Below are 27,193 nucleotides of genomic sequence, written 5' to 3' on the forward strand. Positions count from 1 at the left end.
TTCAACAGATACCTCTCAAAAGCCATGCCGCGAGACAGTAGTGATCCGCATCCTCCAAACAGACGGGACCCTGACGAAGGAGCCCCGGAAACCTCTGTAGACGAAGGGGTGCCGCCACCGACAACTGGACCAGGTCCGCAAACCACGGACGGCGCGGCCACTCCGGCGCCACCATGATCACGTTGGACGGGTGCAATTCTATGCGCCGCAGTATCTTGCCGATCATGGGCCATGGTGGGAACACATACAGTAGCACCTCCGCCGGCCAGGGAAGTGCTAACGCGTCGACCCCTTCTGCTCCTCTTTCTCGGCGTCGACTGAAAAATCTCGGAGCCTTTGCGTTGTTCCACGTGGCCATGAGATCCATGTGGGGCGTTCCCCAAGTCCTGCAAATGAGAAGAAACGCTTCTTCCGCTAGCTCCCACTCTCCGGGATCCAGGTGGTGTCGGCTGAGGAAGTCCGCCTGGACATTGTCGGCTCCTGCTATGTGAGACGCAGCGAGATCGCTGAGATGCCGCTCTGCCCAGGCCATCAAGGAACATGCTTCCTCCGCTACTTGAGGACTTTTCGTCCCTCCCTGGCGATTGATGTAAGCCACGGTGGTCGCGTTGTCCGACAATACTCGGATTGCCTTTCCTCGTACAAGGGGTAGAAAAGCTTGCAATGCCAGACGGACCGCCCTGAACTCTAGGCGGTTGATAGACCACCGGGTCTGATCTTCTGACCATAGACCCTGAACCGATTTCTCTTGGCAAACTGCACCCCCAACCGGAAAGACTGGCATCCGTGGTCACCACTGTCCAGTTGGGAAGAAGAAGAGATACTCCACAGGAGAGATGTTTGGAATCCAGCCACCAGCCCAGGCTGGAGCGCACCTGATTCTCGAGAGGCAGTGGGAAGATAATATTCCTCTGAGATCGGTTTCCAGCGGGACAACAATGAAGACTGCAGTGGCCGCAGGTGAGCGAACGCCCAAGGGACTAACGCCAGCGTTGAGGCCATAGATCCGAGAACTGTCAGGTAATCGCAGACTCGCGGACGGTGTTGAGACAAAAGTCGTCGTACCTGAGACTGTAGTTTGCATATCCGATCCTGAGAGAGAATCACTCTGCCCCGTTTTGTGTCGAAAACGGCTCCAAGGTACTCCAAGGACTGAGTGGGTTCCAGATGACTCTTGTTGTAGTTGACCACCCAGCCGAGGGACTGCAAGAATTGTAGCACCCTGGATACCGCTTGCCGACACAGGCTCTCTGACTTCGCCCGAATCAGCCAGTCGTCGAGGTAAGGGTGAACCAGTAGGCCTTCCCGACGTAAGTGCGCCGCCACTACCACCATCACTTTCGTGAATGTCCGAGGCGCTGTCGCCAGGCCAAACGGAAGAGCCCGGAACTGGAAGTGTCTGCCCAGAATGCAAAACCGCAGAAACCGCTGGAAGGCTGGCTGGATGCCCACATGAAGGTATGCTTCTGTGAGATCTAGTGACGCAAGGAATTCGCCTGGCCGCACTGACGCGATCACCGAACGAATGGTTTCCATCTTGAAGTGAGGGACCCGAAGACATCTGTTGACTCCTTTCAGATCCAGTATGGGTCGGAAAGTGCCGTCCTTCTTGGGAACTATGAAGTAAATGGAGTACCGGCCCTTGCCGTACTGATCGGCCGGAACTGGAGAGATGGCCCCCAAGCTTTCTAGTCTTCGGATGGTGTCTAGCACTGCCGCCTTCTTCTTGGGATCCTTGCAAGGCGAGACCAGGAACTTGTCCGCTGGGATGCGAGCAAAATCTAACTCGTAACCGTGTCTTATCACGTCGAGGACCCACTGATCCGACGTCATGCTGGCCCATACCTCGAGAAATAAGGATAGACGCGCCCCCACGTTTGGGACAGCGTGCTGAGGGCGCGAAGAGGAATGGGCCGGCCGAACTTCATTGCGAAGGTTTGGAACCCGTACCCGACGGGGCTCCTCCTTGCCTGCCAAAGCGTTTGCCCCGAAAGGAGTGCTGCCAGTGAGTGTTTCGAGAAGAGGCCGGCCTGTACGAAGGTCCGGTGGATCTTTGCGGCCTGGACTTCCGGGGACCCCGGAAACGGGCTCTGCCAGAAAACGAAGAGCGCGACCGGGTCCTATCCTCTGGCAGCCTAAACGCTCGGTTCTCACCCAGGGAAACCATCAAGTCATCTAATTCCTTACCAAACAGCAATTTCCCTTTGAAGGGCAATGCCCCGAGGTGAGCCTTGGACAAACCATCCGCCGCCCAGTTGCGCAGCCAAAGGAGGCGGCGTGCCGACACCGCTGCCACCATGGATCTAGCTGAAGTGCGTAGAAGATCATGGAGCGCATCGGCCCCATATGCGATAGCTGCTTCCAACCTATCTGCTTGGGAAGCCTCCTCCGGAGAGAGATCTGCATTCGCCTGCAGTACCTGGGCCCAGCGCAGACTAGCTCGCATAGCGAAGTTCGTGCAAATGGCAGCTCGAACTCCCAAGGCGGAAACCTCAAAAATCTTTTTGAGCTGTACCTCCAACTTTCGGTCTTGAATATCTCGGAGGGCCGTCGCTCCCGTGACAGGGATGGTAGACCTCTTCGTGACAGCAGACACCGCCGAATCCACTTTTGGAAGTCGGAGGAGCTCCAGCGCCTCCTCTGGTAAAGGATAGAGTTTATCCATGGCCTTGCTGATTTTCAAACCTAACTCCGGAGTATCCCATTCCTTGAAAAGGATATCCGTGGACGAGAAATGAAAAGGGAAGGCAACCGCCGGTCCTGTGAGGCCGAGAAGAACAGGATCCATATTCGCCTCCTGGCGGACCACCACCGGAGGAGCTTCAATTCCCAATTCATGGAGAATGGCCGGGATGAGAGGTGCCAGTTCCTCTCTGCGGAATAGCCGTACCACCTTGGGGTCATCCCCTTCTGCAGCCTGTGCAGTTTTCTCTGCAATGGGCTGTGCAGTACCATCCACTGCTGCCTTCCCGGCCCCCGTCAGGGGCTCCTCGGCGGACTCCGTATCATCCTCAGGGGAATCCTCGGGATCCGATTCCTGCGGCACCCCCCTGGGAGGCCGCTTCCCCCGGGACGCACCGTGGGCGATCTCCGCGCCCTTCCTGGACTTCTTTTTCCGTGGAGGGGACCCGTGGTCGGCCGCACGCGAGCCATTCCCCCGGATGCGCTTGCTGCGCTTGTATTTGAGAACTTTGCGCAGCAACAGCGCAAAATCCTCAGAAAAATCACCAGAATCCGAAGAATCACTCTCGGAAGCCTCCCGGGACCGAAGCCCCTCCGAGGGAACCTCCCCCGCCGCGACACGCTGTGGGGAAAGCGCAGGAGGAAAGGAAGAGGCCCCCACCGTTTCCCGCGAAATTTCCCGACCGGTGGCCAAGATGGCCGCCACTCCCGCACTAACCGGGAAAAGATCCTGAGGCCTGTCAGCGGAGCTACCACCGCGCGACGGCGAACGCGCGACCCGGGAACGAGCCCCCCGCGGCGCTGCCGAGGATCCCTCATCACCCGGGACGCAAGCTGAACAAAGGCTGTCCCTTGAAAGACGCGCGCGCGCCGAGCCGCAGGCCCTGCACTGTGCAACACGCGGCATGCCGGCGAAAACGCGGGAGAAAACGGGGCCGCGGCGAAAAAATTACCTCAAAAATTAAAAATAAACAAGAAGCGCAATTCGGCGACCTCCCCCCTGCCAATGACGCCCCCCCCCACCGAGAAAAAACGGAGCGGCGACGCCAGGCAACAGAGAGCCGCAAAAACAAAAGTAAAAACTTTTTTTTTTTTTTTTTTTTTTTTAACAAACAAAAACGCTGTCCCTGGTTCTGAAAAGCCCTTATTCCTGCAGGGGTGAGTGAACCAGGCTCCCTGGTGTCACCCCTGACGCTGCCACTAGCTTAGCCGGGTCCTCAACCCTGGCAGCGGCCTCAACCGGGGAGGGTAGTCCCCTCAGGACCTCTCAACTCCCCTGGGAGGCAGGGCACCCGGGACTAAGAGATTAAAAGAAAAAAACCCCAATTTGGTATATAAACAACTAAGCCTAATAGAAAAGCCTAGCCCAAAAAATTCAAACCTGACTAACACCAACACCAGAATCAGGTCAGGCAGGGCTGTGACTGGACCTGCACCATCTACTGGAGACAGAGTAAGACTGAGGGGCTGTGACTGGCACAGGGGCTTATATATGGCTCCGCCCACAAGTTTTAATCTGTCTCCATCTACTGGTGCGGAGTCACAACCCAGGTGTCCTGGACTGATCCTGGTACGTACAGGGAAAAATCGCTTCTGCAGAATCCCATTCCAGATCAATCAATTCCTGGATAGCATCCATCACCAGGAAAAAACAAGAGGCTTTATGTAAGGAAACCAAAATGGGATTCTTCCTCAGTTTTGCCATAGCAACCGAACCAGGAATCAGTTGTTTCAAGGTCTGGGAAATCAGGGCCAGCAGTTCATCTCTATGAAAGAACCGCACCATGGTTTCCTTGGAGGTATTTTCCCATCTTCCACAGAATCAGGATCAACCTTATCATCAGTGCCATCTAGAGTCCCGTCGGGAACACCTGCAAGGAACCAAGTCGAGCCCCGGCACCTAAGCATAGGACAGGAAGAGGGAGGAGCCACCGGCTGAGGGTCTGACCAGACAGAAATGGGGAAGTGGAGGACTGCGCCTAAAGAAAGGCTTGTAAGCCTTGAAAAAAATTCCACCCAAGAAAAAGCAGCAAGGTTCAGACCAAGCCCAGAAAGAACTGGAGCTGGTCTCACAGAACTGCCCTCGCCAGCAGAGGAGCCAGTCAAGGGAGAACCAAGATCTGGTATCCCCCCATTCAAGGCCAAGACCAATCCATCATCAGAATGGGAAGAGACAGGCTTAGCAAAATCCCAGGAAGACAGCTTTTCCTGAGTGTCTAAGCAGCGCTGACAGGTTAGAAACCAAGTCAGCCTGAGAAGCCCTAATATGACAGGCAACACAAATAGGATGATGCTTAGGCTTCTTGTTTACTGTCGCCCTTGCTGTAGTAAACGTGAGTCAGAACAGTTTGCACTCAAAAATGACATGCACCCAAAAGATAAGCTCCTAGAAGAAAGCATAGCAAGGCACACACACAATCTGTGCGCCAAGTTAAGCGTGTAAAAATGTTTGTGTGCTTAACAACTGCGCCCAAAACCAAGCACACAACACATGAACAGAGCTGACACACTATGCACACCAACGGCCTATAGAGGGCAACAGAACACGAACAAGAGATCACAAAAATGGCCGCCGCAGCCTACCACACAGCATGCAAGAAAAAAAAACTAAGTGCAGGGCCTAGCCCACCGGGGTCGCTCAATCTGCCAGGCTGCCCAGTTCCCCAAACCCAACGAGAGTGGGAACAAACGTTGGCATGGCGCGTCAAGAACGGAGACCGGAGGAAGTCCTGAAACCCTTCTAACTGCCTCTGTTTCAGGTAAACTTTTGTCTCTTTTTTTTTGAAACCTTACCTGAGCTCAGCACTTACCGGCTGAGTACAGAGATGGTCTCCGGCTGCGGGGGGAGAGGGCATCTGCCATCACAGTTGCGCTTGGCCTCCTGCATGTACCTGTTGCCTTTCAGCTGAACTAGCAGCTAAGTCCACGCTGGAGAACCCAGCTACTGGACCAAAGCACACTGCTGAGGGACCACAGAAATCACCTCAGGAATTCGCAACTGAGGGAGGGACTTTTAGGTATCACCGCAGGAGAGCGGGGCTTTCTTTTCCTGAATTTAGAATTTCAAATTTCTCCTTTCAAAAAAGCCCAAAGCAATCCCCATAGGGAGATGAACGTCCACCATCTGCTGGAGACGGAGAATACTGGCAGGCTGGGGTCACTGCAGGGTTATATATACTGTGATGTCAGCTTGCTCAGTCTCCATCTGCTAGCAGGGGAGCATAAACCCACTGATTCCGAGTCCATCTGTCTACATGCTAGGAAAATTGTAATTTTTAACGTAACTGTACACCACTTTGATTGTTTTTGGATTAGAAGTCAGTATATACAAAAATTTAAAATAAAATAAATAAGTCTGAATTTTTGTTAAGTTTGGGGAAGTCCAGGCTTGCACATGTATATGACTATGAGATTCTAAGTCTAAGACTGCTTTTTTATTAAGCAGAGATGTTCTGATTGTAAGCACATGTTTTTGAGGAGGAGGATGTTTTCCAATGGATCAGGATTTTTTTCCCTTTATACATAGGGCCCTATGTAATTCACAATCCATTTCTGGAAATTTCAGTCAGTATATTTTAAAAAGCATGATTTTCACAGTTTTAGGAATGTCAATCTTCCGTTTCTTAGGGAGCATTCAGTACAGCCTGCTTCAACACCACCCATTTCAGGCATATATTCACCAGCTGCATGAAGATTCCATGATCCATACCATGTTTCTCAATGCCATGAATTTGTTAGGAACCTACTTATAACGTTTTCCACCCACATCTGTTAGTGCATACTAACATCAGTCAATACTGCTCTACCTGCAGCCTTACGTGGATTATCAGACAGCACCGCACAACGCACCGCATCGCACACACTCATTGCTGCATCGCTAGAAGCCTGCTGCCAAACACCTCCACAGATTCACAGGGCATGGCCATTCAGATCTTTTCAACAATATATTGGTGGTGTAAACCACAGTAAAAAAAAAAAAAAAAAAAAGGATGAGCTGGCCCATCTAATTTGCCCACACTGATAAGGATATATCCTGACTGCCAGCCATAGATCATGACTGCCTATAGGATATCACTCATTCAGTACAATTCTTTTCATCTTCCTGATTTGTATTCTACTGTCTTAGACATATGAACATACAAAATATCCTACTTAGTTCACACTACTATAACGTTTGTAAATCGCCATGATTGTATGTTCAGAATGATGGCATATAAATAAATATGATATGATATGACATATGATACAATGGAGACACTCTCTGCCACTTGAACCCTTTAGCTGACACATGAAGAAGAAAAGCTGATGTGAAATTGCACACAGAAATAGGGCAATGCGAAAATGGTGAATGGGTTTCAATACTAACCATGGTAAGAATGGAAGATCTCAATGCCACTAGTTGCACTTTTGTCGGCTTCCCCTCCGAGTTCACCGCCTCCACTTCCACCCTGTGCAGCTCATCATTGGCATCTGCACCCAGACATACCTAGGAACAGAAAGTAGTAGTAAGGTAAGGACCAAATTGAAAGCCAAACCCTAGAAGCAGCAATGCTTGTGAAACAATACAGAACCAGAAACTCGAGTCCCAGGGCTGGCCCATGATTCAAGGACAAATGGGACTTATTCCCCAGAATAAGAGTCAAGAGTACAGTATGGTGGGAGTTGACAAGCTGTTCATAAACTGGCCAATGCAGTACTGTGGGATGTGACCAGGACACAGCTCAACACACATCCATAACCCCCGATGGAAAATGGGGATTACAGTGTCCAAAACGCGTATCCAATCGAGCGCATAGCTAATAGCACTAATCACATGTAAAAGTACACAGATGAGGCTATTAGCTAATCCCCATGATGCAAAAGATTTCCCGTGCGGCCAATGCGCCCTTGCAAAGCAGCAAATTTTACACCAGCCCGGGGCTGGAGTAAAGGTCGGCCGTGCTCAAGGGCTCTTTGTAAAAAAAAAAAAAACCCAAATTCCTGCTTTTTGTGATCCCTCCTACTAGTATAATCCTGATAGTAAGTAGGAGGAGCCACAGAAAGCGGAATCAATTTTTAAAAATTTGCGAAAAAAAATTTCTGCCTGTGATTATTGTGGGTGTATATTGTGCTGGTAGCGGGAGAAAACGGACGCTTGTATTGAGTGTCCGTTTCTTAATCCGCACTGACAGGCACCTTTCCTGGGCGCCCGATGCCGAGGAGGCACTAGGGACGACAATTTCCCCAAGTACCTCCCTCTTTACCATGGCAACTAATGTAAATATTAAATCAGGCGCACAGGAGAGGTGGATCTGCGCGCATTGGGAGAGCAGGCACTCAATCATAAGCACCCAGTTTTATGTGCTCCAATATTGCATCAGCCTGAAAGTGAGTTAAAGCTGTCACATGCTGGCTCAGGCTGTCTAGAAGGAAGCAACATAGCACATGGTCTCAGAACAAGCGATATATCCTTTTAGCAACATAAGAAGAACAGTAGGGTGACATAGCATAGTTGGGTAGATACAATACAGCTATTAGTCTGAGCCAGCAAAATACAGTGCAGTTGTTAAGTAGGGTCCCATTTGGCTTAACTAAATGTTTACTATAATGTTTCTTATAGCTGAAGAGGTCGCTGGCTCGAGAAAGTTAATATTGGCAGAGGGTTAAGCAGTTTCTGTACAAAGTTAGCAAGGTTTGTGTCTCTGGTTGGAACTAAATGCTGTTCAAAAAACGACATGTTTTCACCAGTTCTGAAGGATTGCGTGAGGCAAGTCTAATGTGGAGCAGTAGAGATTTCCATAGGGTTGGAACCACTCCTGTGAAAGTTCTTGTCCTCATATTGGCGAGGTGGATTACTCTAAGGGATAGCACTACTAGGCACGCCTATTAGTGAGCATAAGAGCGAGTGGGTATGAATGGGGTTAGGAATCTTCTAAGGTAGTCTGGTGCTAGGCATATGAGTGTTTTGTAGGCAAGAGTTAGGTGTTTGAATTTAGTGCATCAGAGTGTTGGAAACCAATATAGGGACTTTAGGATAGGTGTTATGTGGTCAAATGTGTTAGCATGCATGGTTAGGCAGTCTGCAGCAGGCAGTTGAGGGTGTTCAGGATATCAGCATACAGCATGTTGCAGAATTGCAGGCATGAGATTACAGTGGCTCAAACAGCAGTTATAAATACAGTATCATCCAGGCAGGGGTGAATATTTGAGCTGCTGAAGGTGAAAAAAGACTAATTAGGTCACCACATGGATTTGGTGTTTAGTGGTTAGTTTGAAGTCCAATATGAAAGCCAGGCTCCAAATTTGGAAACTAGGGATTAGCGTTGTTCCATCAAGGGTTACTTTTGGAAGGGAGTGGTTGGGTTCTTGTTTCCCCAATTCATAGCATTTCTGTCTTTTTTGGGTTTAGACTTCACTTGCCTGACATAGTCAGCAAAATATTTTTTTCAAACAGTTGTTGAGATTGGTTTGCATCAAGCGGGTCACTAGTTGGATGTTGATGTAGAAGTAGTAAATGATTTGGTAGTATCTGACAAGTTTACCCAGTGGGACCATATAGATATTGAAGAGGGAGGATGACAAGATGGAGCCTTGTGGACCACATGAAAGTGGGTGGGTTTCTGAGAGAGAGAGTCCCAGCAATATAACCTGGATGTGGTTGCTGAGGAAGGAGGTGAACCATTCAAGTGCAAGGCCCATTACTCCTTTTAAGTTTACACTGAGGAGCTCGGTCCACCATTTCCAAGGCTGTTGATAGGGTCTAGAAGTATTAGCAAAGCTAACTGCCCTCGGTCCAGATAGAGATGCAGTTTGTCCACTAGACTTATTAGTGCAGGAGAGTTGCAGAGGCCAGTTAAAAAGTACAGGAAAGAAGTGGAGGCGTGCGGAGATAGAGGTGACCTGGTTGAGAATTCAAGACTAATTTTGTGAATCTTGTCATGGAAGTAGTCAACCATAGTCTGGGCAGAGAGTGAAGGGGGGAGGGAAGAAAAGAAAGTTTGAAGAGGGAATTCAGCATGGCAAAGAGATGGCGAATGATGTATGCAAGACTGTTTGTCAGCTGGACCTAGTAGTCTTGCTTGGGATGTGCAACAGCAGACTAAAAAGAGGTCAGTATGAATATGAAATGTATGACATCTGCAAGGTATGGAATTTTAGCCAAAAACATGCTGTGGAGTAGGCTAGGAACATAGGAACTGAATTCGAGGGGTGAGCAAGGCTAAGGTTTGGTGCACCTTACAAGATAGGTAAGGTGAAGGGCAAGTGTGTCTAAAGAAGAAGAAGAATATACTGTTGTAAGAATAAATTGCTTTGTCAATGGACTCAGACAATGAAGTGGAGGAAAGAAGAGATGAAACAGTGGTGGGGAGAGGATACAAGGATATATACCTTGGAGATACCTGAAGGTGGTGGTGGTGACTAATAAGGCTGTGGGGGGAGGGTGGTTTAGTATGAAAGCTATTAGATGTTAGTCTAAGAAAGGAAGAACTGAGGTGGAGAAAGCTGAGAGACAGCGGTTGCAGCAAAGGACTTGGTCAAGACAGTGGCCATGCTTGTGAGCAGGTGTAGAAGAGCAGAGTTTGAGTTCAAATGAGATGCTTATGGAAAGGAATTTTGATGCATAAGATTCAGAGTGGTCATTAACATGGAGGTTAAAATCACTAAGAATAAAGAAAGAGGAAAATGGGTTAAAGAAGAAGGAAAGCCAGGAATCAAAGTTGGTGAGAAGGTGGGGGGGGGGGGGGGGGGGGGGAATTTATCAGGGAGTTTATAAATGCCAACTACCCAGAGAAGTAGTGGGGTGAATAGGTGAATGGAGTAGGACTCAAAGGGGGGGACGGGGGGACGACACTCCTCGCACTGGATACACAGGGCGTCGGCCTCTTCGTGTTGTGCGGCTCTGATGTGGCATACTGGGCAGAGGCCCTAAACCTTGAGCTCCTTTTCTGGCAGTGCCATGGATATAGGCGCATAAAATCTCTTATGCGCTCCGGTGCGTTGAATATGTGCATGTGGATGGATGTGCGCCTAGGATGTGCGCGCACAAGCCACAGTTATGTGCCCGGCACAGTAAGCTCGAGTTGCACGCGTAACCTGTGTGTATGGTACTTGAGCATGTAACATTGTGCGCACAAAAAATGTTGTGCGCACGGCTCGCCCTATGCGCACGGATAGAGATGGTGGACAGGGCGGCGAACAGGGCCAAAATGGCGACGGCGACCACGCGGGCAATATGGCGACCACCTCGGGGGGGTCTCCACGTGGGAGAGCCCTTGGACCTACCCAGGTAGAGTGTCCATCAAGCTAGGTTGAGAGAACCTTGCACAAATCTCATCTTTGGGTGAGTTTCCTCACTCTGTAGGTCATCAAATCTTCACAAGAGACCACTGTTCTGTTCGTACGTCTCACGTTGAATGTCAAAGTGGCCCCTAACCCCCTAAACTAATACCTAAACCTCACCTCGAGTTACTAGGTGAGCCTCCCAGAGGGATACAAATACCTATCTAGGGAGAGAACATTACGGCTAGGCGCTCTCTGCCCCCACCCCCCCCCCCGCCCCCGATGGCAGGAGCTTCAAATCTACTAAAACAGGCCTTTCAGGTGACATCACGAAATGCGATAAAACCTTACCGCCCTGTAATGCAAGCTATCACACGGCTTAACGCTACTGAAAAAGGTGTACTTAAAATCTGCATTAAGTCTGTGCGATAGCACTTCGCAGACTGGCAAACCCAGCCAATTCCCCACCCCTAACTCCTCCTCTTTTTCAAATTTGCATTGCACCATACGATATGGTGCTATCGCATGCGTTAAAGATATTTTCGCATGCGGTAAGGGCCTGTCGCATGCGTTAACGGGGCTTTTCGCATGCGATAAGCCCTTAATGCATGCGAAAACGTCTTAGCGCATTTTGATAAATGACCCCCAAAGTTAGTAGAACAAAACAAAAGTGAGGATCTCAAGCCTACATTTAAGTAAAAGGGAAGATAAGGACAGCAAGTACAAGGCTACAGAGGAGGCAAGGAGAAATATTTGGAAGGCTATGAGTGCAAATGCTCCGTCTAGCTAATTACAGACCTGCTAGCCCTGATTACCAAGGTGGATCTAGATATTGCTATCGTGATGACATGGTTCAATAAGTCCCACTACTAGGAGATGGCCACCAGCAACTATACAAAAATGGTCAAGAAATTCAAGCAAGCATGGGATAAGCATAGTTGTGGAGAAAAACCAGAGATCAGCTGGGATCTATCTTAGGGATGAAATTGGGCAGACTGGATGGACCTAACAGAAAACTAGTATACCAGAGCAGATAAGGATCATCTGTTTAAAAAAAAAGATATGGAAAGAAGGACTCAAAAAAATCCAAGAGGCAGCTCAGCTGCGTACCTAAAATTTGAGACCTGGTGCCTGCCACCATGGTACACCACCAGTTTCAGATGTCTGACCCAAGAAACACCATAGACCCTGCCAATGTCAGAGGCGGCAGGCCCAGGCCCAGGAATAGGATCACTAAAGGAGTTTCTTAAGGCAGCACTGGCAGGGTGGGAAAGTGTAATTAGAAGAATTCTGTATGTAGTAGAAGAATTGTGGGCTAAACTAGAAGAAGCTCCAGTAAAGGCTACAAATCTTTATGCTACTGTAAATCACCCTCACAATAGGCTCCCCATCCACTATTGTGTGTTCTGTGACTGATGGTAACTAAGAAGGTGGACCAGATGTTAATCTGTAAGCTGCACTTGTGAAATCCCTCTTCCCTACTGAATTCTAGTATTTTGGGGCCCATAATCCATTCAATGTAGACTCCTGGTGGTTGAGAGAGGAAGCAGGAATAAAAGGAAAGGGAAAATAGAGAAGTGACAAATAATTTTAACACATTTTTATTATCAATACCAAAAATGTACTGACAATTAGTAAACTATTTGTTTATCGCATCCACTTATAAACAACTTTTAACTTTCGATCTCTTTCTTTTCTAAGTAGAACTGGTTCAGAAATATCAACAGCTGCTTTTCCTCAGATAAATATAACTTGTAATTTAACAGCCTCAAAATATACCTAACTAAAAAAAACTATCCATAAATGAAAAATTGAGTGTTTTCTTTTCTTTATTTTTCTGCAGGAAAAATAAAGATGATCAGAGGATTTCTTTTGGAAAATATGTTTACTCTTAACTTTTCCTATGTGTTCTGCTTTTGTTTTCTTTTCTGTTTTCATCTGTTCTTTCTTTATATATATTATTTGCCTCAGTATAATGTTTAACAGCTCTCTGTAATGGTACATTCTCCATTCTGTTTGTGTAGTCTATTAATCTATTCTTTCTTGCACTGTATTTGTGATTGAGCCGTTGGTGCGTGCACACTTTACCACAGTCTTGCTGTTGGGGTATGTTGTCCGATGTTTGGACTTTTGCCTTTTACTGGTTGGATGAGTTGTTGTTTCTCGCTTCACTTTTCTATTACCTATGCTTTAGTTAACTAAAAATATTGAAAATGACTACCACCTATAAAAAAAAGTATTCTGATAACTGAAGTGTAAGTGTATGTCTGGTGACAGTTTGTTGTACTTTCTATCTAATACTACAAACAAAATAATAACTTTTCCCTAAATTCTTTAATCACAGTAAAAACATATTTTTACTTATTTTTTAATTTTTGATAATGAATATTGTTTCTTTTGAACTTTAATATTCAGAGACTGTCAGCAAATATGAGTTTGAGCAGATTCAATATTTGCTTTATCTTTAATACTGTATTTTATTAAGGTGTAGGAAATCATGGTAGCTTTTCTCTTCTGTTACAAGTTGTGTTATCTGTAATATGCAGATAACACAGGCTCATTACATCACAGGCTTGGTGAGTTGTTTCAGAACACTACTTCTTACTTTCACTCACATACACACCTTTACTATGCTGAGCAATAATTATTCCTGCAGCACAGTTTCCATTAAACTTTAAGCTAACTTTTCCTACACCTTATCTTGACAGCTCTAACATTTTCAATTTATGCTTGTCTCATAATTCTCACTCATATAATAACTTAAAAATGTTCCTTCTGCGATTTTTTTTTTTTTTTTAACTTTTGGACTGTTTTAAGGCCTGTTTAGCCACATAGTAGCAACACAGATGTCTGAACACCTCCATAGTCCATAATGCTCTCCTACAGTTCTAAACTGTAACATCCTAGAAAAAGAGCCACAGTATCCCTCCCTTGGTGATGTCATCGAGGAACTCCTTTAATGAAACGGCTGATTCTGTGTGCTTAAAACAAAATGGAAAATGTCATGTAACTCTTTGCTATACCTGACCATAACTTAAAAATAATTTTCATAGCTTTTACATTTTCTTAAACTTCTTATAGGATCACCTCACCTCTTCTTTTAGTATATTTACACAGTGAAGCCGGCCTGGTTTCCCTGGTTACGATTAGATCATCGCATTCCAAGCTTTAGAATTTTCAGCAGTACTGCTAATTACTATGGGGTTATAGAAAAAAAATCCCCAAACTGGACTCTATAAAATTAGATGGAACAGAGTCTCTTTTATAATAAAATTTAAATTTAAACTAATTTCTTTACAGATACTACTAAATAAGGATTCCTCAGATGTTACAGGACATCTTTGTTCATTTTTAACTCCATTTTACCCTTGTTTTAGGGCAAAATTCATCCTTTTTCATAAACACTCTTATGGTTCTGCATCTTTTTGAATCCCCCCAAAAATCAATTTGGGGTAATTAATCCTGGTCTGTGTGTCCCTTTGCCTATTTTAAATCTTTTTTCTGCATTTTATGCACTTTATGGGTCCAGGATATATTATTGTCTCTAAAACGTCCCTAGCTCCAAAAACTGTTTTGATGGCTTTGTGCACTTGGGACTCCCTGTGTTGACCTCTACGTTTATTTTGTTTTGCCATTATTTTGCTGTTTTTATTACAATTAGGGTCAATGTCATCTGGTTGACTTGGGGGTTTCTCCTTGCCTCCCCCACGTGGGATCCGGCCTTTTTAAAAATTTATCTTTACTTATTTTTAACTTTTTAATAAAACTTTAAATGGGGTTGCGGTTCAGGAAGTTCTATCACTTCTGGTCCGGGCCTGCATCTTCTGTCAGCTCCAGATGTTTCTCCAAGGCCCCTGGAGCCATTTTTAATCCAAATCGAGGCAGTGTAAGGGGTTCGGTCGTTGCTGCTGCAGTCTATAAAGGCAGCAGCAGTTGTAGCCGAGTGGTCCCGCCCCTGTCTCAGCTGATCAGCCTGTTCACATGTGGCTAGACTCTCAAGGAAAAAAAAAGAAAATGACTATTGGGAAATACTACTCTACCTTTGTCTACACTGCCCGAGGAGATCCTGCAGCTTTTTGCAGGATCCTTTCAGTGCAGCCCAAAACTGCCTGTTATTCAATTTCTGCCTGCAAAACCACCATAGCACTCCATCCCAGGTCTCACAGACTATCCAGGCAGGCATAATGTTCCCTTTGGCCAGGTAATTATATATTTTACATTTCTAGGGTTATTTTTTTTTCTTGTAACGCTAAGAAAGTAAATAAAAGAGAAAAAGGAAATCTAAAGTTTTCAAAAGTGTTAAAAAAAAAAGGCAAAAAAATCATATTAAAAAGCTAAGAAAGATTGCAGAAAGAGGAACACGGGAAGGAGTAGCTGGTAAAGCTGAGAGAAGCAAGAAAAAGACCTCCAAAGTCCTCGTGGACAATATCTTGAAATCTTTGGCTCGATGTGCGGGCAGTGGTCTAAAAGGCAAATAGAATGTTCGTAATTATTTGGAAGGAATAGAAAACGAAACTGAGAATCATAATGCCTTTGTATAGGTTCATGGTGCAACTGTAACTTAAAGACTGCTGGCAGTTCTGGTCGCCCCATCTCAAAAAAAAAAAAGACATAGTGGACATAGAAAAGGTACAGCAAAGGGCAAAAAAAAATGATAAAGGGGATGGAAAAGCTCCCTTATGTAGAAAGGCAAAACAGCTTGCGGCTCTTTAGTTGTAAAAGATGACAAAGGGGATATGACTGAAATTTATAAAATCATGAGTGGAGCAGAAAGGGTAAACAGGGAACAGTTATTTACCTTTTCAAGTAACACTAGGGCAAGGGGACACTATTAAAAACTAGCAACCTGCAGATTTAAAACAAAACTGTCAGAAGTATCTTTTCTCTCAGAGCACAATCAAGCTATGGAATCTGGTGCCAGAGGTCAAGCAACTAACATAGTGGGGTTCAGAAAAGGATTGGGGGGCAAGTCCCTTCAGGAAAACTCCATAAACCATTATTAGCCAGGTGGACCCGGGAATACCAGCCCTTATCCCTGGGAGAGAGATAACCAATCTACTTTTGGGATTTGTCGGGTACTTGAGACTCAGACTGGCCCCTATCAGAGGCAGGATGCTGGGCTCATTGGACCTTGGTCTGACCCAGCATGGCATATCTTATGTTCTTATGAAGCGGGAAATGTAGTCAAGACTGCAATGGTGCAAGAGAAAGAAAAGACAGTCAAGGAAGTAAAATGAGGTGACAAAACTTTCTGTTACATCAGCAAAAAGTATGGAGGTGCAATTGTAAAACTGAGAGGAGGGTGTCATGGAAAAAGCAGAAAATGCTAAACAAATACTTCTGCTCAGTATTCAATGAAGAAAGGACTGGAGAACTGACGTCAGCTGGCAGGGGTACATATAGTAGTAGGGTCGATGTCTCGTCATTTACAGAAAGGTTTCCATGGAACCAGCAAACCAAGAAGTAAACTAAACTATTTGGCAGGGTGGGATACATCCTAGGATATAAAGAGAGCTCAGAAAAATTATGGCAGATCCAGTGATGGATTTCTTCAATCAGTCTTTGGAAATGAGATTGGTTTTCAGGGCTAGAGAAGGGTGGTTGTTGTCCTTTTCATAAAGATGGTAATAGGGACGGAGAATGAAAACTACAGACTGGTCAGCCTCACCTCAATGGTGGGAAAACTAATGGAGACTATTGAAAGAAAGCAAAAGCAAACTGCAGAATCCTGTGAGATGCCCGAAGGATCATCCCTTTGCAGAGGTGAACTGGGACAACTGCTCCAGGTCCTGTGCTTTGGTGGGGGAAGAGGGGGGGGGGGGGGGGCCTGCACCACTGAGGTAGCTCCTGATGCAGCCCAGGTCCAAATAAAAACATATTAATTAAAAACAAAAACTTGCAACTGCTGCCCCCTTCCACTCTTCAGGCATCTTAACTGGAGCCAAAGAAACACTGCTGCACTGTTTCCTACAGCCTGCTGAATCAGAGGCCAGAGGCAGTGCTGCCCCCAGTTCACAGTCCAGTCAGCAAGAGAATGAAAGTTGGTGGTCAGACCTTCTAAGCAGCTTCTCCCGTGCGCTCCTCCTCCTCCTGCATGGATCAAACAAACAACTGATCAGACCAGCATGGAAGGGAGAGGAGCTAGCAGCAGCAGGAAAGACTGGAGGCAGTGAACTACCAGCCCTGCTCTCCTGCTGAATGAGCAACAGAGAGGTCTTTGGGTCGCTACAGAAGCAAGCTTCAAGCTGTAGACCTAGGGATTGGGGGGGGAGGAGGGGAGGGAGTAGGAACTAAAAAAAATGAGGTGGCAGACACAGTATAGGCACCAAGGGTGCAAATCAGTTTGGATATAACCATTTCCAGCAAGCCAAAAGGTACCATAAATTATTGGGAACCCCCCCCCCCCCCCCCAATCCCTGAAGAAGGACCCTCTCCCTCACTCTTTAAACTTGGGCCAGGGAAGAGGGGCCCACTCTGGTCAATCCACCCAGGACCACACATCCCCCCCCCCCCCCCTAGGGTTAGCCCTGGCTGCAAATTATGAGGCAGCATAATTTAAGAGGGAGATCATGACAGCCAAATCTGATCAACTAGAGAAACAGATCATGAATGTGGTATACTTAGATTTCAGCAAATTTTCCGATGCTGTCCCGCAAATGAAGCTCATAAATAAACCGAGCAACCTGGAGGTAGGTTCAATGATTGTGAACTAGGATAGAAACTGGTTGAGATATAAATGACCACTAACTTACCTGCCTGGTGGGAAGCTATCACCTAGATAAGATTCTAGAGCGTGCCGGGGAGCAGCCAGATGTCATGGAACATGTGGGTACCAATGACACAGGAAGGAGCAGGAGAGAGATTCTGGAGGCTAAATTTAGGCTTTTAGGGAACAAATCCAGAACTTTCAGGGTTGCATTCTTAGAAATGCTCCCTGTTCCAAGGGCAGGATCCCAGATCCAAGCTGAGCCCGAGAGTCTCAATCCGTGGATGAAACGGTGCAGGGTAGAGAGTTTTAGTTTTTTGGGTTTTTTTTACCAACATTCTGGGGAAAGGGGAGCTTATTTCAAAAGGGATGAACTCTAATTTAACCAGGGCAAAATCTGGCTGCTGGCACTAATATTTAAAAAGAGAATAGAGCAAATTTTCAACTAGATAATGGGGAAAGCAGACAGTCGCTGAGAAGTGCATGGTTCAGAAGGAGGGGCCTTCCAAGGATAATGGCAAAACAGAGAAATCAGAATATCTCAACAGAGAGGCTGAGGTTAAGGCTGAAGTAGCCCACATGGATTTAAATAAAGAGCATATGGATGTGAATGACTCCAAACTGCTTTTATCATCAGCTAACAAGCAGGCTGTGAATACAAATACAATTAGAAATAAATAAGAAAAACACATTTTTAAAATGTCCATATGCAAATGCCAGAAATCTGAATAGTACTAAAGATTGACGAGTTAAGAGTGTATGGCATTATGTGAGGAAACAAGCTAATATAATAAGAATCCAGCCGGTTAGCCTTGGTTTCACTAGAAAAACCTCCTTTTTTTTTTTTTTTTTTTAATCTTTATTTTCAAGTTTTCAAATATTCAAATACACAATCAAATCTTCAAACCTAACTTAATTACATTCTCTGAAATCACATTCAATATACAGTTACACAAAGTTGTAACTAAAACCAAAATTATCATGCTTAACATATTTGACTTACATATTGCATATTTAAATATGAGAAAGGAAAAAGAAATTCTAATAATCTCTATTAGGATAGAGAAAGAAACATTAAGGCTATGTGAGGAATCTAAATATAAAGGAGATTAATTAGGAAATCAATATCGATAGCTATCCATATTAAGCAGCTGGCTTTTAATTACAACTCGTTCCATTTTCACACACTTAATTGTATCCCCACATTGGGTGTCTCATTGGGCAATGGTGTAGATACTGTAGGCTGTTGTTGAGCTTCTAAAAACTGTAGTAGTTGTTCTGACTGAAAAAACACATATTCACATTCCCCTTTCTTTAGCTCGCATCTACACGGGTATCTTAGAAAGAAAGTAAAACCCAAGGAAATAACTCTTTGTCGCAATTTCAAAAATTCTTTCCATCTCAACCTTGTGATAGGAGCCAAGTCAGGGTATATTTTCACAGTTTGGCCATGAAAACAGGTTGGAAATTTTTGAAAATATTTTTTCATTAGGGTACTGATAACTTTTGTTAAAATAAAAGAAACTATCAGGGTATTTCTATGTAATACTTCTAATGATGAATCCTTCAGAAAGTTTGATAAATTTGAAGGTACAGGGGATTTTGTAGATAAAAAATAACATGTATTAACAGATGGTAAATCATTCTCAGAGTACAATAACACTTCCTTCAAATATTTTTTTAAAGAAATATAAGGTAATTCCCCTAATACCTGTGGAAAATTAGTGATACGTACATTTAAATGTGTTGCCTTATTCTCTATCATTTCTAATCGATGTGAAATAACAGTTTGTTCTTTTACTACCATGACATTCAATTTATGTATCATTTTTAAATCTTCCTCATTTTTATTCACCTTTTTTGAAACCTCTGATAAGTTAGTATGCATTTGTTGAATCTTACCCTGATTTTCAAGAGTTAATGAGTCCGTGCTTTAAATGTAGTCTACAACGCAGAAGCTGATCAGCCTTTCGTTTAATGTGCTATAATACTCCACCCACCTGACATGGACGGGTAATTTTGTTTAGTGATAACATCAATGCTCTCATTTCTGTACAAGAAATGTTTTAATTATATTTTACCATTGAGGTTTACCAAGTCAAGGGAAACCATATTTGCAAGATTGGATGGGAAAGTACTATAGCTGTGATTTATACCCAGAGATAATCATAATATGACTGATAATAATAATATGACCTGATATTATTTTCTGAGTTAGCCATGCCTCTGGCTCTTCCTCCTCCCAGTTCAAGTGCCCCTGTTTTATTGTAACTTTTGCTCACTTTGCTCTCTCTTCACCTATTGTTCATGTTGATGTTATTGTTATTGCACCATTGTTTCTTGTAAACCGATACGATATGATTGGTATCATGAATGTCGGTAAATAAAAGCCCTAAATAAATAAAATAAATAAATCTTTTTTTCCATTCAAGCTTTTAACTGCATCCCAGATTGCCTCAAGAGTCACCTTCTCTGGTCTAACAATTTCTTGCATCAAATTTGAGGATAAGGCTCCCTCCTGTTCATTTGTTTCCAACCCTGATAGGATGGACAAGTGAACAGCCTGTTCCTCAGATGCTAGCTGTACCGGTGAAGGTCTGGTGTCCGGGCTTAAGGACGCCTCTTCACGGGAATTCCCCATTTCTCCTCCTAGGGGATTTCCAACGGCTTCATCAGCTCCTTGCTTTCCCAGCTGGGTCAAGAATTGCTGAATTTCTAACTGGGTTGAGGTGGATGGGGTTGGTTCCGGAGGGAAGATCCGAACCTTCCCTTTCCTCTTCGCAGGCATAAATCCAATAATTGTATCTCAAAAAGTAGAATTCTTGATTTATGTAGCTATTTCCTCTAACCAATAACAACAGGATAAACCAAACCAAAGAGTCTGGCCAGGGCTCTGTCGGGCAAAGTCGCGCGCGCCCCTTGGACGCGCGCGGCTTCGACGACACATTGAGAGGGAGGTGCCTTTTCAAGGGTCTTCCGGCGCCACCCTCTGACGTCGGGCAAGCCGGCGTCCCGTCCTCCCTCAGCAAGCAGGTCAGAAAACAGTCCCAAATCTCACCGCGGTGATAGCAAGTGTGGAATAGCCTCAGGGGAACTCTCTCGGGAGGCGCCTTTTCAAGGGTCTTCCGGCGCCACCCTCTGACGTCGGGCAAGCCGGCGTCCCGTCCTCCCTCAGCAAGCAGGTCAGAAAACAGTCCCAAATCTCACCGCGGTGATAGCAAGTGTGGAATAGCCTCAGGGGAACTCTCTCGGGAGGCGCCTTTTCAAGGGTCTTCCGGCGCCACCCTCTGACGTCGGGCAAGCCGGCGTCCCGTCCTCCCTCAGCAAGCAGGTCAGAAAACAGTCCCAAATCTCACCGCGGTGATAGCAAGTGTGGAATAGCCTCAGGGGAACTCTCTCGGGAGGCGCCTTTTCAAGGGTCTTCCGGCACCACCCTCTGACGTCGGGCAAGCCGGCGTCCCGTCCTCCCTCAGCAAGCAGGTCAGAAAACAGTCCCGAATCTCACCGCGGTGATAGCAAGTGTGGAATAGCCTCCTACTTCTTTTTTTAATAACTGCTACCTACAACTGGCATTTATGCAAAGGTTCAGGCTCAGGGAACAGTTCTCAAGTCCTTTGTAGAAAACTTGGGAACAGATGTTCAAGATACCACTAGTGCAATCAGAGCTGGCGCAGGACAAGCCAGGTGTTCAGAGGCTTGAGAATTTTAAGAATTCAGCAAGATAATCTCCAGGTGCTGAATTTCTCCCAAAGCCTTTGCAAGACTCCGGATATTCCAGGAGGCTACTCCACCTAATAAGATATTTTCTGCCCTCATAAGAGATCAGGAGGTCAATATTCAAAGAAATTTAACTGGATAACATGCAAGTGGTTTATTATTTTTCCCTGAGGAATGTGCCAGATCAGCGACCAATTTGGTATCAATGGAAATCCTGTGGTCTGACCATAGCTTAATTTTGTGGGATCTGGATTTTGGGTTTAAGAGTAAAAACTTTACAAAATTTGCAAAGAAACTCATTTGACCAAACGTCAACCCCCAAAAATAAGTTTCTTAGTTAATGGAGAGAGGAGCTAAATAGTCAATCTTGGTCTGGATTACAGGTGGAAGAACTGGTGAATAAACTGAATATTAGCTTGTCTGCAGCTTATGATAAATATTGCAAAGCCCCTATGAAGGGTAAGAGAATATATAAAAAATGCTTCCTAGTTTACCAATGAATTGGTAACCCTACGAAGAATTTAGAGGAAGTCAGAAAGAAGTTGGCGGAAGTATCCCGGAGAGGATAATAAAGCTCATTACACTACTCAGCTGTTGGAATATAGAAAGAGCTGTTGACTAGCTTGGGGTAAATATTATGTCCAAAAGATAGAGGTCACTAAACTTCCCATTGGAAATTTTTTCCACAATAAGTAGTTTAGTAAAGAGGAATAAATATGAGTGACCGGTATATTCAAAATGTGAAATTTTAGAAAATTCATAATATTAGTCTGAAAATTGTTACCTGAATTGGATTCAGTAGCACAAGGTCTGGATGAATGGTCAGCTTGTTTCAGATGGCTGCGGAAGTTACTGCAGATGCGTCAGTGAAATTTTAAAGATCGCCCTGAAGCACATTTAAGCGAAACATGGTCGTGTTGGCATTTTTTTTTTTTTTCTTAAAGATAAGTACTATGTTAAAGGACTTTTTTCGCCAATGCATTTGTGATTATACAAGGTTGTCTGTTTAACAAAGAAAAGAAAAAGGACATTAAGAATAAATACCCTGTAGACGTTTAATGCATGGAATGATTTTTGCAATGTGAAAAATCTGAATTTTTTTTTCCCATGATGGCAGCTTAAATGGCTGAGCATCACAAGAATGGGAGATTTTTCCATTTTGTGGGAATGCTGTCTGAGGTTTTCCTTCCATACTGCTTATTAAGTCCTGCAATATGTTATATTTTTTAAGAAAAAGTATCAGAAAAAAGTACTAAAAATTAGAAAATTTATTAAAAAGAAATTTATTTCAGTATTTTAGAGGCTTAGATTGTTCAGTAAAGGCGTTAACAACTGAGATAGGGAAGTTGAAGCCATCTTCTTTCCTAGATCCTTGTCCTTTATCCATTATTAAAACAAACAAAAAAAAAAAAACCTGTGGTTAGAATCTTTAGAAATTCTGACATTAACGCTTCATTGGCTGAGGGTTATTTACCCAGTCAGTTGAAGGAAGCTACAATTAGACCATTAATAAAAAATGTGAAGGTTTCTTTGCAAGAAATTAAATAATTATAGACCAATACCTAATCTTCCAATTTTGTCTATAATAATTGAAAAATGTTTTACTGCAGTTGGAAGATTATCTTGAGGATAATTTGATTCTAGATAAGAATCAGCTTGGTTTTCACAAAGCTCACAAATACAGAGCTAGTGCCGTTATCTTTAACATTTATTTATTTTTTTATTTTTATATTCCGCTTTTCGGAATATAAAAATATGAACCAGGAGACCACTGTCGCTCCTTGTGACCTTGGGCAAGTCACTTTACCCTCCTTTGCCTCAGGTATAAACTTAAACTTAGAGACAAATCTTTAAAGGAACGCGCGGGCGCAGATTTGTTAGCACAACCCGGCGTAAACAAAGCTATGCTCGATTTTATAACATGCGTGCGCTGCCGCGCATGCAGGGGGTGCACAATTGTGCAACCTGTGAGCGCCAAGCAGCCTGCCTCCGTTGCCTCCGAGACCGCTCCGAAATCGGAGCAGCCTCGGAGGGAACTTTCCTTCCGCCTCCCCCCACCTTCCCCTATCTAACCCACCCCACAGCCCTACCTAAATCCCCCTCCTAACCTTTATTGAAGTTACGCTTGCCTCCGGGCAGGCGTAATTTGCGCGTGCCGGCTCTCCATCCCCCGGCACGGCCCCACCCCCGGAACGCCCCCTTTTGCAAGTCCCGGGACTTACGCGCGTCCTGGGGCTTGCTCGGCGCGCACAGGGGGAGGCAGGGGTAGGTATTTGGGGGTTGTGCGCATATCTTACGCACGCAACCCTTTGAAAATCTACCCCTTAGATTGTAAGTCCTCTGGGGACAGGGAAATACCTACAGTACTGGAATGTAATCCGCTTTGAAGTGCTTAAAAAGTGTGAAAAGCGGAATATAAATCTAAATAAAATAAAATGAAAAAAAATGTGTTTTTATACTATGAATGGGATTACTGGAAACACCCCCCCTCCCCGGAGCAACATTCTTGTAAGGTGCAGTATGTTAAGACTTATTAAATAAATAAGTACATAAAATGTATACAAATATTTCACAATAAAAGAAAATAGAGCAGCTTTTAAACTAGACTGGGGAGAAAGCCAATAATCACTCAGAAGCGCATTGTTCGTAGGGAGATATATTCCAAGGATACTTGCAAAACAATGAAGTTAGCAAATCCCAGTACAGAGGTTGTGGTTAAGACTGAAGTAGTCCAGATGGATGTGAAAAAAAAAACAACAAGATATGAATGACTCTATATTGCCTATATCACCTGGTAATAAACAGGTTGTGAATACAAATAAAAATATAAATATAAAACATACATTAGGAAGTTTGTATGCAAATACCAGACGTCTGAATAGTAAGATTAGCGAGTCAGAATATATGGCATGAGGATATACAGATATTGGGTGATTCTACCATCTATCTGCCAAGATAAGGAAACAGACTGTGAAATACTAGTGAAAGTTAGGAAGGCAAATAAATCTGACAATACAATAACAGAATATTTCAATTCCCACGATATTCATTGGGTTAATGTCTCATCAGGACAAGCTAGACAGATTAAGTTTTAGCTGCCACAAGTGACTGTTTCCTGGGGCAGCTGTTCCTAGAATAGAGAAAAGGAGCAGCTACTCTGGATTTAGTCCTCTGTGGAATGCACAACCTGGACCGAGAGATTACTGTGGTGGGGACACTTGGCAGTAGAGATCATAATAGTCAAATTTGACATAATCACTGGAGGAAGGGCATTAAGTAAACAAATGCATACCATATAACTTTAAAAAGGGAGACTATGATAGAATGAGGTAATTAGAAAAAAAAACTACCAGGAGCAGACACCAAGGTTAAAATTTTGCATAAGGCATAGACAATGGAAGCTCAGATGAAATGTATCTCATACATGGTTTAAAGGTGAGGTGAAAGAGGCAGTTAAAGTCAAAAGGGCACCTTTCAAAAACTGGAAAGCTGTCTCAAATGAAGAAAATAAGCAAAAAGTATTGGCAAATTAGAAGTAAAACAATAGAAACACAGGCCAAGAGAGAATCTGAGAAGTTTGGCACAGAGGCAGAAACTAAGAGAGCCACTTGTTACGCTGGATAACCAAGGAGTAAAAAGGGTGCTCAGGTAGGACATGGAACATACCCACACCTTAAATATTTTTTTTAAAGGTGGTGATTCTGAGAAACTAAAACAAATCTCTATGATAATGGAGAATATAATAGATCAAACTGACAAACTAAAGAGAAACCAAATCACTAGGAGCAGATGGTATCCACCCCAAAATCCTGAAATAATTCAAACAATAAATTGCAAACTTATTACTAGTGATCTGTAACCTAATGTTTTTTTGGCTTTTATGTTAAGTTGCTTTTGTATATTATGCTGTAATCAGATTGAAACAATTCTTTTGTATGTGTGAATAAAAAATGATTTCTTTAAAATAAATACAATTCAGAATAGCCACAATACTTGGAAGACTTGTCTATAGTTTGCTGGAACCCTTTTTAAAAATTGGTGTTACACTGGCCACCAATTTTTTAAAAGGGCTCCAAGAAACTAAGCCCAGTGAGCCTGACATTTGTGTCAAGCAAAATAGTAAAAGTTATTCTTAAAAACAATGGGGCAGATTTTCAAAGGGATACCTGCGTACCCCCCGAAAACCTGCCCCGAGCTCCCCCTGCGCACGCCGAGCCTATATTGCATAGGCTGCCGGCGCGCGCAAAGCCACGGGACGCGCTTAAGTCCCAGGGCTTTCCTGGAGGGGGGGGGGCATGTCGGGGGGCGTGTTGCGGCTGGCACATCATCAGGGGCGGGGCCACGGGCGTGGTTCCGGCCTCCGGACCAGCCCCCGGACCGGAACATGGCGCGCTGGCAGCCGGCCCGGCGCACGCAAGTTACGCCTGCCCCTTTTACAATAAAGGTGGGGGGTTGGAATTAATTAGGGCCGGGGGTGGAGGGAGGGAATGGAGGCAGGCTGCCGATTTTGCACAGCCCTGCGCGCGCCGACCCCGGATTTTAAAGGCTACGCATGTATCTATTAAAATCCGGCATACTTTTTTAAAATCTGCTCCAATATCATTGGCCATATAGCACAGATCCCAATGCAGATCACTGTGGTACTCACTGATAACTTTTCTCTATTTGGGATGCTGACTGTTTAGTTCTACCCTCTGTTTCCTGTCTTTTAATTCATTACCAATCCACAATAGAGCACTACCTTTTTAATTTCCTGATGAGGCTCCAGTAGGGAACTTTGTCGAATGCTTTTTGAAAATTCAAATACACCGTTTCAGCTGGCCCACCTTTATTAACATGTTTGTTAAAACTTTCACAAAGGTCTTACAGATTTGTTATGGCAAGACTTCCCTTTGGTAAAACCATGTTGACTTTTCCCCGTTATGCCATTTCTATATGGCCAGTAACTAGGAACTGAACAAATTTAAGATGAAGGCAGCAATCCAGCAGCAAGTGGGGGCTTCCCAGTCTTCTGCACCGATATCACATGCATGATTTTTTACCTTCCTGTAAGAAATTGTTCATGTACATCCTATGCAAAGAGCTCCTGTCTCTCAGAGAAAGAATCCGATCTCTGGAGGCTAGCGTGGTAGACCTGGAGGAGATGAGGCAAACAGAGGTATATAGATGAGACCCTTCAGGGACATCATAGCCAAGTCTCAACTCCAGTCTGGCAGCCCTGGTGCTGTCTTGGAGGAGGAAGGTCTCATGATCGGAGAGCATCAATCTGGTGTGGCAGGAAATTATCCTGTAGCAAAGAGCTGCTCTCCAAGTGGTGCACTGTCCTCTCACACAGAGGATGTGTCTCCCAGAGCTACTGCCCAGGAGGGGTTAGGTTGGCCATCATGGTTGGTGATTCGATTATTAGGAATGTAGACAGCTGAGTGGCTGATGGGCATGAGGATCGCCTGGTAACATGCCTACCTGGTAAGAAGGTAGCGGACCTCATGTGTCACCTAGATAGGATTTTAGACAGTGCTGGGGAGGAGCCGGCTGTCATGGTATATGTGGAAAATTTGGGAGGGAGATTCTGGAAGCCAAATTTAAGCTCTTAGATAGAAAGCTGAAAACCAGACCCTCTAGGTTAGTGATCTCTGAAATGCTCCCTGTTCCACATGCAGGTCCCCACAGGCAGACAGAGCTCCAGAGTCTCAATGCGTCGATGAGATGATGGTTCAAGGAAGAGGGATTCAGTTTTGTATGGAACCGGGGAACCTTTTGGGGAATGTGGAGTCTTTTCTGAAGGGATGGACTCCACCTTAACCAGGGTAGAACTAGGCTGCTGGCAGT

General features: G+C 44.7%; 1 protein-coding gene across 2 annotated transcripts in view; it reads right to left on the reverse strand.

Moving 5' to 3' along the window:
* Positions 1–27,193, reverse strand: part of LOC115087953 (nucleophosmin-like) — a 210,587-nt gene that overhangs the window by 163,559 nt on the left and 19,835 nt on the right. For both annotated transcript variants that reach the window (XM_029595739.1, XM_029595729.1), the window contains exon 3: positions 7,049–7,168. In XM_029595739.1, coding sequence (XP_029451599.1) covers positions 7,049–7,168 — 120 coding nt within the window. The remainder of the gene's footprint in view (positions 1–7,048; positions 7,169–27,193) is intronic.

This window comes from Rhinatrema bivittatum, chromosome 1 (genome assembly GCF_901001135.1).
Source record: "Rhinatrema bivittatum chromosome 1, aRhiBiv1.1, whole genome shotgun sequence".
Taxonomy (NCBI): Eukaryota; Metazoa; Chordata; class Amphibia; order Gymnophiona; family Rhinatrematidae; genus Rhinatrema; species Rhinatrema bivittatum.